At 45.5% G+C, this 12569-nt stretch overlaps 1 protein-coding gene across 1 annotated transcript; it reads left to right on the forward strand.

Moving 5' to 3' along the window:
- Nucleotides 1-7480: 7480 nt before the first annotated feature.
- Nucleotides 7481-12348, forward strand: CALHM3 (calcium homeostasis modulator 3). Its single transcript, XM_074959656.1, has 3 exons — nt 7481-7767; nt 10164-10419; nt 11863-12348. The coding sequence occupies exons 1-3, from the start codon at nt 7481-7483 to the stop codon at nt 12346-12348; spliced, it is 1029 nt and encodes a 342-aa protein (XP_074815757.1).
- The last annotated feature ends 221 nt before the right edge of the window (nt 12349-12569 follow it).

The raw sequence follows: 12569 nt of genomic DNA on the forward strand, positions 1-12569 counted from the left end.
CTGTCTGATGGACGGAATCAGCTCTGGTGTAGTACTGATGGGTCAAGCAAAGTTAAGCAACACTCACCGTTTTGCAGAATGGTCATCATTTTGCTCACTTTATGAGATCAGCCTTGCTCCCAAAGGCAAGAGAGATTGCTGCTTGTGTGTCATGGACAGGACACCCACCTGCCCGCCCACATCCCTCTTTTTAGGTCTCACATTTTAATCACATAAATGATTAAAGAATGGTTTCCCTCCTCCCTGTTCTGATGCTTTGATTCTGTTTGGTATTGAATCAAAGAGTGTCTGATCACCCCAAGAGGATGCACACATGCACAGGTGTGGTGAGGAATAATAGCTTCTGGGTGATCCTTGCTGGCTAACAATGGCCTCCATCGCATCCTGCTCTGCCACATTAAATATCTCCCCTCACATGAGTCACAGGCAACGTTTCTGTAGCGCTACAAAGCCTGAATGACAGCAACAACGGCGAGGGGCATAGTGCAGATTCCTGGGGGCGGGGAGAGGGGGCTGCCAGGCAGACTTGGTGGACTCGGTACAGTTCCCCATAGATCAAAACAGATATTTTGACAGATATGTACAGTAAAAGTGAGGGGAGGAAACCTAAGAGTTAGTTAGGATGAACTAATTTTGCCTGATTTTGAAAATTAGTTTAAATTTTTAATCCTGTTTAATGGCTACGTTACACACCCTGAGATGTTCTCTCTCTCTCTCTTTCAGGACAAACTGTGAAATGTTCAGTTTTTGCCACAAATCACCAGTACCCTCTCCCAGTTCTGAGTAGCACTAAGATTCCAAACAGAGGTGCTGAGCAGATGTAGACATTAGAGATCCAAGAACCCTAGCCCCCTGGCCAAACATCCTGTCTGAGTAACTATATTCTGCCTACCTAAAATTCCTTTTGCAGTTTGGATTGGATACAGGATTCTTGCCACTCCGTCTCCGACATCTTTTTTCATGTTGGTGGGCACTAGTCAACAGTTGCTGTGTTCTTCCCCAGAAGTGTCTACATTTCACGCCAGGATGAAGTGATTTGTCTGAAGAAGACTTTATAGAAATGCGCATTATGAAATAATAATCCCAGCCACTATTAAAGTGGTTTGAAAATAGGAAAGGCCCACATGTTATACCAATAAAATAAAAACCAGCAGGATCTTATTAAAGGGGAAAAGGCAAAATACCACATTTATTGTGAATACAGAAAGAATCATAGTAAGCAGTTAGTTATAGCTATAACATTCCATTCAATTTCATATTTATTCACACATTCATTCATACAAACACACACACACACACACACACACACACAAGTTCTGCAAGGTTGTTATCATAGTTACCAGCCTTAGAGTTGTTCATGCCAAGCCACTGGCCAGGTGGCCTGGACATGAGGAGGGAGCAGGGCCTCGTCAGATGCACATCTGATGCTCCTGGAAGTTGGTTTGCAGAATCAGACCCCAAAGTTCTCACTTTCTAGAGTCCATTTTTATAGGAATTTCTTCCTATGCCAGTCTATGGGAATTGCTTCATCATGCTGTTGCTGAATCAATCAGCAGATGGCACATTCCTGACGGCTCCGTGCTGCCAGATGTTATCTTGTTCTTTGGTTCTCCCATCCTTGAGGCTGTTGGGTGGATTCCAGTCTGCTCTCCGGGGGTCCTCTGGTTATTTCCACTTGACGCCTTCTTCAGCGGATGGACACTGGATTCTTAGGCTGGCACCTCCCTGATCATTCAGTTATTATCCACACCAAGCATCCATCCACATACATCCTCTATCTCTATTTTAATCACAATTGTTAACAAAGCGAGATGAATACAACAAAAGGGCCGGGGAGTCTCTGGGTGCTGTTTCTGTTGTTACAGAGTATTGCTTTGAGTCTCTCTCTGTGTGAGTAGTTGTTGTTACAAAGAATTGCTTTGAGAACAGACTCTGTCTTAGAATATACTAACACAATTAGCAGCTTGCAAGTTTCACACACAGAGGGAGAGAAACAGCACCAAAAACCAAGAGACCTCTTAAATAGTAATACCCTGGAATTTAAACTATGGGGAGTCAAACTAATTTGTGATTTTAATACAGAACTTCTTTAATATGATCCAACACACACAACCTGCAGAGTTCAGTAAGGGCGGGGTGAGGCTGCCCCTTAATGTCCTTATAACTGCAGCATGGAGGAGGATGCACTGCATCCGAGAGTGCTAAAGGAGTTGGCGGATGTGATTGCAGAGCCATTGGCCATTATCTTTGAATACTCATGGCGATCGGCGGAAGTCCCGGACGACTGGAAAAAGGCTAATGTAGTGCCCATCTTTAAAAAAGGGAAGGAGGAGGATCCTGGGAACTACAGGCCAGTCAGCCTCACCTCAGTCCCTGGAAAAGTCATGGAGCAGTTCCTCAAGGAATCAATTCTGAAGCACTCAGAGGAGAGGAAAGTGATCAGGAACAGTCAGCATGGATTCACCAAGGGCAAGTCATGCCTGACTAATCTAATTGCCTTCTATGATGAGATAACTGGCTCTGTGGATGAGGGGAAAGCAGTGGACATGTTGTTCCTTGACTTTAGCAAAGCTTTTGACATGGTCTCCCACAGTATTCTTGCCAGCAAGTTAAAGAAGTATAGGCTGGATGAATGGACTATAAGGTGGATAGAGAGTTGGCTGGATTGTCAGGCTCAACGGGTAGTGATCAATGGCTCCATGTCTAGCTGGCAGCTGGTATCAAGTGGAGTGCCCCAAGGGTCGGTCCTCAGGCCGGTTTTGTTCAATATCTTCATTAATGATCTGGAGGATGGTGTGGATTGCACCCTCAGCAAGTTTGCAGATGACACTAAACTGGGAGGAGAGGTAGATACGCTGGAGGGTAGTGATAGGATACTGAGGGCCCTAGACAAATTAGAGGACAACAAGGACAAGTGCAGAGTCCTGCACTTAGGATGGAAGAATCCCATGCACCGCTACAGACTAAGGACCGAATGGCTCGGCAGCAGTTCTGCAGAAAAGGACCTAGGGGTTACAGTGGACGAGAAGCTGGATATGAGTCAACAGTGTGTCCTTGTTGCCAAGAAGGCCAATGGCATTTTGGGCTGTATAAGTAGGGGCATTGCCAGCAGATTGAGGGACATGATCGCTCCCCTCTATTTGACATCGGTGAGGCCTCATCTGGAGTACTGTGTCCAGTTTTGGGCCCCACACTACAAGAAGGATGTGGAAAAATTGGAAAATGTCCAGCGGAGGGCAACAAAAATGATTAGGGGACTGGAACACATGACTTATGGGGAGAGGCTGAGGGAACTGGGATTGTTTAGTCTGCAGAAGAGAAGAATGAGGGGGGATTTGATAGCTGCTTTCAACTACCTGAAAGGGGGTTCCAAAAAGAATGGATCTAGACTGTTCTCAGTGGTAGCAGATGATAGAACGAGGAGTAATGGTGTCAAGTCGTCGTGGGGCAGGTTTAGGTTGGATATTAGGAAAAACTTTTTCACTAGGAGGGTGGTGAAACACTGAAATGAGTTACCTAGGGAGGTGGTCGAATCTCCTTCCTTAGAAGTTTTTAAGGTCAGGCTTGACAAAGCCCTGGCTGGGATGATTTAGTTGGGGATTGGTCCTGCTTTGAGCAGGGGGTTGGGCTAGATGACCTCCTGAGGTCCCTTCCAACCCTGATATTCTATGATTCTATGTTGCTGATCAGCTACAAGTTTTTATAGCTGGTGACTGCAATTAACAAGCAATTTCCATTCATCAAAGGAAAATATAAATATTATGGTTGTGTGCATATGTCTTTGATTAAAGTAATTGTGTATGTTGACACAAATAGGGAATAGCACTCAGTGTCCTGGCGGGAGGGGGATAGCATTGCAATCTTTGGTGTCACCAAACTGCACACTACTTGTCTACACATAGGGGGGCAATCTCACCCTTCCCCCTTTTTTAAAATTGATTATATCGAACAGATTAGTCCAGTAAAGGAGCTTCCTACTCACTTCCTGGAACAGGCGACTCATGCCTGCTGACTCAGCATTTGAAATTGGCTGATCTTATCGGGTGAGAAGAAATTGTTGGTACCTTTGTTGAATGCAGCTTGATTTGCTTTGGTTGCTTTGCTAGCTAGGCAGAGCTTTGCTTTCCCATTTTGAAAAACAGGCAAATGTTCTAATGTGGTGTTTGGAATGCCTGCAGAAGCATGAGTTGTAACTAAGAAGGGTGAACACTCAGCTGTCTGGAATGAAAGTCAGGAAGGGGAAATTTAGGCTGAATAGCAGGAAGAAAAACCTGCTTGTTACCGAGACCTACTGGGCTGTAAAACAGCCTCAAGGGAACAGATGGAATCTTCATCATTTTAAATACTTAAAATGAGATGGGCAAAACAATAGAAAATGTACAATAATCATGCATTGGCCTCAGGGAGAGTTTAATTGACTAAGACCTGCTAGTGGTTTTACATTTCTAAGGGCTGGGATTCTGGTATTATATCACACAATGAATTTTTCAAATTAAGGACAACCTTTCATTCTGTGATTCATGCTGTCCAGCTGTTGCTAGAAGTGTTAGGATTTCCAATACATAGAGAACATCCACACAGTTGGAGTGTAAATGATGTGTTTTAGGTTAAAGGAAAGACAGCAAAACAGGAAAGAACAGAAGTAAAGCCTCCAGGTTAGAAGAGTGTGCGTCTTCCCTCTGTAACATGCTGCATCTACTCTCCTACACAAAATGGCAACTGCCACTGCAGACACCCTAGAAATGTAAAAGATACAATACAAAGAAAATAAGGCTATCATAGCTGTAGCTAGCTACACCACATTTGGCTCTGCAACTGTGCCCTAATAAGTCTGGATTCGTTATGCATGAAGCATTCCCATTGACATTAATGGAAGATTAAGGCTGGTTTCAAGTGCAGAAAATAGCTTGAAGACCCACACTGCAGACTGAAAAGGAGTACTTGTGGCACCTTAGAGACTAACAAATTTGTTTGAGCATAAGCTTTCGTGAACCACAGCTCACTTCATTGGATGCATTCAGTGGAAAATACAGTGGGGAGATTTATATACACAGAGAACATGAAACCATGGGTGTTCCCATACACACTGTAAGGAGAGTGATCACTTAAGGTGAGCTATTACTAGCAGGAGAGTGGGGGGGGGGGTACTTTTTGTAGTGATATTCAAGGTGGGCCATTTCCAGCAGTTGACAAGAACGTCTGAGGAACATTGGGGGTGGGGGGGGGAATAAACATGGGAAAATAGTTTTACTTTGTGTAATGACCCATGCACTCCCAGTCTCTATTCAAGCCTAAGTTAATTGTATCCAGTTTGCAAATTAATTCCAATTCAGCAGTCTCTCCTTGGAGTCTGTTTTTGAAGTTTTTTTGTTGAAGTATTGTGATTAGGCCCTATGATGATGTCGTCCCCTGAATAGATATGTGGACTCAGTTGGCAACGGGCTTTGTTGCAAGGATCGGTTCCTGGGTTAGTGGTTCTGTTGTGTGGTTGCTGGTGAGTATTTGCTTCAGGTTGGGGGGCTGTCTGTAAGCAAGGACTGGCCTGTCTCCCACTGCAGACTGAATGCCCACAGTATTACTTCAAGAGCAGCATTGTATAAAGCATCCAATACAGAGAGATACAGGCTTAATATTAACAAAACAAAACATATTAAAAGAGTACTGGGTTATTTCAGAATTAAAGGGGATGGATGCCCTATTGCTGTTCAGTTCCTTATTTCTAATTGAAGATGAGGGCCTGGAAATAATTAAATACAGTGTTAAAATAGAAATCAGACCTTCCAGAATACTCTGTTTACTTTCCAGAGAGCAGGGGCAGGTTGTATTAAAATTCCAAGCGTCAACACTTGTAGCTTTGATCGTTGCAACTGTTTAAATACTGGCCCAGCACAGTGAAGTCATGTTGCACTTAGGGTGACCAGATGTCCCGATTTTATAGGGACAGTCCCGATATTTGGGGCTTTTTGTTATATAGGTGCCTATTACCCCACACCCTCTGTCCCGATTTTTCACACTTGCTATCTGGTCACCCTAGTTGCACTAGACTAGTACATGCGATCATGACTCTCTCTGGTATGCTACTTTCTCGCAGGGGAAGAAAGTCTCATTCATTCCAAGAGGTAGAGGCCCATCTCTTCGGTCTCAAAGATTCCTAGGTTTGATTCCTGATGAAGACCATGTGTGGTCTGTATATATATGGCCATGGATTGGTATCTGAACATTTGCATGGTATGCTTATGGGCACATATTGCAGTAGTATTAGTCAATCATTTTACTATAGCATCAAGGAGCCCTAGTCATGGACTGGGACCCCATTGTGCTAGGTGCCGTACAAACACAGAACAAAAAGACAGCCCCTGTCCCAAAGACCTTACACTCAGAGTAGAAGACAAGAGACAACAGGTGAATACAGACAGGGGAGTACAAGGAACAATGGTGCTCAGCATGTATCAGAGTGCCAGTAGCAATGCAATATGGTGCTGCAGACAGAGCAATGAAAACTATGGGGCCCACATACCACGCCATGCAATCAAACCGCTGGTTGATGTTACATCCCTGGGATCAGCGTTCCATCCAAGGACCTGAAAACAATTAATCCCCACAACATCCCTGTCGGGAAGGTTAATACCATTATGCTTAGTTACAGGAAGCCTGAGGCAGAGATTAAGTGGCTTGCCCAAGGTCACATAGCAAGTCCCATGCAGAACTAGGAATTGAACCCCTGTCTCCTACACCCCTGCTCTCTGGCATCTAGGTCACAGCTTAAGAGCTAATGCACAGAAGCCAACCATGCTAATGCAGAGAAACAGGGAGGAGACATGTAGACAAATAAGCTCATTTGAATAGCTAGTTTGATCACCAGTGGTGACTCATTTGACAACACATCATCAATAAGGCATCTGGAGACAACTCTTTCTACAGGGGAGAGCTAGTGTTCCATGACCTGGGAATGTATATCTTATCCTACCTCCAGGCTGCTACTGTGTGGCATGCATTAAAGTGCTGTGGATGAAAGAAGGGGAGAAAAATAATACAGAGAGGCTGTATCCATCTACTTAGAAAGTAGAACGACCAACCACTGCAGCCTGCCATGAAAGGGAAGTATCTGGCTAAAGGCTGAACTGGAAAGACTGTGTCCAGGAGCCGTCACACAGGATTCTACCCTGGAAGGGAAAGAGGCACAAGAGAGGCAGCTGCATTGACCTGGTCCCATGTAGATGGACACGGGAATCCTAAACGGGTGCTTTTGTGTGTCACCGTAAGCAGTGTTGCTTTCCTGTTTCTATCTCTTTGCCCATTCAAATGCACTAAGCTGCCTTTCTAACCCTAACTAAAAGAAGACATATTAGAACGCACATACCCAGAAAACCCAAGAAAACGGTCGCAGAGACGTGACCATCTTCCCCCAGCAAGCACCTCATCAATCTGAAGTTAACCAGGGATTTCTCCTTCGGAAGCAGCCCCCAGCCAATACAGCACCATGGATCGGTTCCGGATGATCTTCCAATACTTCCAGTCCAATTCTGAGTCGGTGATGAATGGGATCTGTGGGTTGCTAGCCCTGGCTAGCGTGAAGATGTATACCTCCTTTGACTTTAACTGCCCCTGCCTGCCCAAGTACAACATGGCTTATGGTTTGGGAATCATGTTTCTGCCCCCCATGGCCCTCTTTCTCTGTGGTCTCATTCTCAACAGACAGACTCTGGTGATGCTGGAGGAGTGGAAAAGACCTACTGGGGGCAGAAAGAAGGATCTAGCCATCATCAGGTGAGGGATTCACCATTGTGAGTTGTTCTGTTCCTTTTGCCTCTCTTCCAGCCCTTTTGTTTGTTACATCTTTATCTCCCTGATACTTAGTTTTGTCCTAAACTCAGCTCCTTAGAAGTTCCCTCTTAAACATCTTGAACGCCGGCTGCTCATTAGTGAGCTCGGCACTGATGACTTACAACAGATTGTGTGAGTCCGGGAGCACAGCGATTCTATGAATACCTTCAAAGTAACCACAATATAAATGAAGGCAGAGAATATTTCTGAATCCCAGAGAAAGATAACAATACTAATATCTAGCTCTTATACAGCGCCTTTCAACAATAGAGCTCAAAGGGATTCACAGTCTTTAATGTATTTATACCACAAGCAGGAGTGGCCTGAAGCTAAGGAAGGCAATGTTTAGGCTACACAGTAGACAATTTTCAGGTTTCAGAGTAGCAGCCGTGTTAGTCTGTATCCGCAAAAAGAAAAGGAGTACTTGTGGCACCTTAGAGGCTAACAAATTTATTTGAGCATAAGCTTTTGTGGGCTACAGCCCACTTCATTGGATGCATAGAATGGAACATATAGTAAGAAGAGATATATATATATATACATACATACAGAGAACATGAAAAGGTGGAGTAAGAGGCTAATTAATTAAGATGAGGAGGACTTGTGGCACCTTAGAGACTAACCAATTTATTTGAGCCTGAGCTTTCGTGAGCTACAGCTCCGATGAAGTGAGCTGTAGCTCACGAAAGCTCATGCTCAAATAAATTGGTTAGTCTCTAAGGTGCCACAAGTCCTCCTTTTCTTTTTGCGAATACAGACTAACACGGCTGTTACTCTGAAACCCTTAATTAAGATGAGCTATTATCAGCAGGGGAGAAAACCTTTTGTAGTGCTAATCAAGATGGCCCATTTAGACAGTTGACAAGAAGGTGTGAGGATACTTAACATGGGGAAATAGATTCAATATGTGTAATGACCAAGGCACTCCCAGTCTCTATTCAGACCCAAGTTAATGGGATCTAGTTTGCATATTAATTCAAGCTCAGCAGTTTCTCCCTGGAGTCTGTTTTTGAAGCTTTTCTGTTGCAAAATTGCCACCTTTAAATCTGTTCCTGAGTGGCCAGAGAGGTTGAAGTGTTCTCCTACTGGTTTTTGAATGTTATGATTCCTGATGTCAGATCTGTGTCCATTTATTCTTTTGCGTAGAGACTGTCTGGTTTGGCCAATGTACGGGAGCATTGCTGGCACATGTAACACTCAGTAACAGATTTAAAGGTGGCAATTTTGCAATTTTTAGATGCCATCCAATGTGCCGGGGGGTGCTCACTGCTCAACCCCCTGCTCTGCCCCAGGTCCTGCCACCACTCCACCCCTTCCTCCAAGCTTCCTCCCCCCGCCCAACCAGAGCCTCCTGCACACTGCAAAACAGCTGATTGTGGTGGGCAGGAGGCGCTGGAGGCTGGAAGGGTGAAGCGGATGGGGGGCTGCTGACGTATTACGGTGGCTCTTTGGCATGTTCATTGGTAAATTCTGGCTCCTTCTCAGGCTCAGGTTCGCCACCCCTGCCTAAGGGCTCAAGGCTGCAAATACTCCCTACAAGGCATAGTACTTTGCACTGTGAGCAATATTCCCAACGACTTCTGTGGGACTAATCACAGCAGTAAGCATTTGCAGGATCAAGCAAAGACAACAGACAAGCAAAGACAATATTTTCTGTTGTCTTTACAGAAAGTAAAGACAACAGAAAATGGGTGTGGGGGGTGTTCTTGGGGGAAGTTACAGCAAGACAATTCCGTGGTCATTTCGATTCACTGTGCATGGTTTTTCATTGTTGTTGTTTCAATGTTTAGGGGGTGTTTATAAATGAAAGCAAGAATGATTGAAGTAATTTTTTGTGGGGGGGTTGATGTGATGGAGGCAAGGAAGGGGTGAAAGAGCAGGGGTGATATTTTGGGGTGGGGCTGAATTTGGAGGGGAGAGAAAGAGGGAAGAGAGGAGGGAAAGGAAGGGAGGAAAGGGAGTTGACAGAGAATCATGCACAGACTATGCAAGAGAATCCTTAATCAGGCACAGTCCTTGTTTGTTTCTTGAGGAAACCTTAAATAACAGATCCTTGCAGCACCCACGAATGATCTTAATACTTTGGTCAGTATGCGAAGAGCATTTAGGCAGTGGAATAGATTCCCAAGGAAGGCACCAAGACAACATCATTGCAGAGATTCAAGAACAGAGAAGGCATTAGTTGGAAAAATGCTGGCAAAAGCCAGGCCGAGTTAAATGGTATTCCCTGGGCAATGCTATCGCTGCCTGTGCCAATCCAGTTCTGTGAATAAGTAGAAGGCTTCATCTCCAGGGACATCAGGTTGACACCGGTTCACACTTCCCTCTCCTGCACACAGGTACATGTGCTCCTCCATCATGCAGCGAGCCATGATTGCTCCCATCATCTGGATCATCGTCACCCTCCTCGATGGGAAATGCTTCGTCTGTGCTTTCAGTGGCTCCATCGACCCTGAAAAGTTTGTGGGGTTTGCCAACGTCACCCCTACCCAGATGCAGCTCTTGCTCTCCAAAGTGCCTTGCAAAGATGACGAGCTCATGAAGAACAACCCTGCCCGGAAGGCGGTCTCCAGATACCTGAAATGCTGGTCACAAGTAAGTCAGAGGTTTTTCTAGGAGCCTTTCAAAGGGTCTGTTGAACAGCTCTAACAACCACGAGCCTGCTCCTACTCCTCTGGAGTCAGGGAGAGTTTTGGCATTGACTAAAGTGGGAGCCAGACTGAGCTCCATTTCTCTGACATTCAGAAATACCATCTTTATGATAATTTCTGCAGGAGTCCCCCATGTCGGGTAGTAGAACAAAGCATTGGCACCTAGATTCTGGGGGGCATTGGTGATTTAGAAATGTGCATGATAAAAAATGAGGATGCTGGTACCAAAAATAGTGAGATGCTCTTCTTCTAAAGCCCTTTTCAGAATCAAGGAGGTTAAAACTCTTTTACAAACTTTAAATCTCACAACTCCCTTATGAGGAAAGAGGCCCAGAGAGGTGAAGTGACTTGCCCAAGGCCCATATAATGAGTCTATGGCAGAGCTAAGAACAGACCCAAGGAATCCTGTATGTTAGTCCCCTGCTCTATACACCGATCAGATATCAGGCTGGGGATTTGATGGAGTAATGCTAGTGGAAAGCCAAGGGTTAATCAATTTATCTCAAAGGAAGTTACAGCTGGTTTAACTTTGAGCTTTTTCAGGAGTGTGTGTCATAGCTCCTTGCAAACTCTAGGCAATTCACTGACGACAGAGTTGACTTCTCCTAATTTCTGTGAACTCTTGGCGTCCAACTACCCCTTCAGATTTGTGCAAGAAACTCTCACTGAAGCTAGTGTGCATGGTAAATGTGCATCAGAGAGATAATCAGGTGCCTTAATTTTTTCCCCTGACATTCCATCCCATTACACACACACACCCCCACCTGAGACTGTACACGCACTGAAAATCATCTATGCTTTAGGAGATTCTAGTGGTCAGACCAGATACCTGGCGACCCTGTAAAAGGCAGGCACAGTACCAGGTCTGCAGGGACTAACCTTGACAAAGGTCTGTCAGACCTGGCCTATGCCCACTCCCACCCCTTTCCAGCCCTCCCCTGATTAGGAACTCCAGCTGTGCTCAACTATAGATTAGCGATGGGTGGATAAAATGCCCTATGTTCATTAGGCCATTCACAGGGCTCTAGAAGGGCTCAGCCTTCCCATGGAGTATAAACTCTTCGAGGTGTAGTTGCCTGGATTTTGTGGCTAGAATTGGGTTGCCAATTTTGGCTGGACATATTCCTGGCGATTTCATCACATGATATAACCTTTAATTAAAGATTAATCTTTAATTCCTGGAGACACCAGGACAATCCTGGAGGCTTGGCAACCCCAGGCTACAATTTGAACCAGAACCCAGACATCTTCCCATTTCCCCACTCCTGCTTAAAATCTCGGTTTGAGCTAAGGGTTATACAGGCAAACAGCAAGTATATTACACTAATGTCAGTGTCACTCCCGATGCCTCTCATCCTGCCTCAATGCTTCTTTCCTTATCGCCCAGGCCCTTGGCTGGAGTGTTGTCTTGATCCTTATCATGGTAGCCCTCCTTGCCCGGTCGCTCAGACCCTGCTTCAACCGGGCTGCCTTCCTGCAGACACGCTGCTGGAGCAACTACATGGGCATCGAGCAAAAGATCTTCGACGAAACCTGCTGTGAGCACGCCCAGGACTTCGCCCACAAGTGCATCCTCCACTTCTTTGAAAGCATGCAGGAGGAAATCAAACTGCGGCGTTGCAATGCGCCCAGGGAGGAAGCCGCAGGGGGAGAAGGGGAAGAAGATCACCTGCGGGGAATCACAGACCAGGAGCAGATGAATGAGCTCCTGAAATCGTGGCACTACAGCAAGCCCCCCCTGGATGTGAGCCAGGCAACCCAGCGGCAGCAGTCTGTGGGCAGGGAGAGACCGTCCGTGCCCTGGGCAGATAGCTTGAGTAACAGGGGGAATGCACCGCAAAAGGCCAAAACCTCCAGACAAACTGAGGTTTAAAAGGGGCCTTGTCACACCAGTAAGGCATCAAAATGCATCTTCCTTAAAAGTGAAGTAAGTCCCACGTAGCAACAGTGGAGGATGAGGAGACTGATAGACTAGACAGACCAGGGCTGGCCTTACCATGAGGCAAACTGAGGCGGCCACCTCAGGTGCCAGACTGTTGGGGGGCACCTCTAGGACCCAGAGTTTCAAAGTTTTGGCCCAAGTGAGAGGACATG

Source organism: Natator depressus, chromosome 7 (assembly GCF_965152275.1).
Source record: "Natator depressus isolate rNatDep1 chromosome 7, rNatDep2.hap1, whole genome shotgun sequence".
Taxonomy (NCBI): Eukaryota; Metazoa; Chordata; order Testudines; family Cheloniidae; genus Natator; species Natator depressus.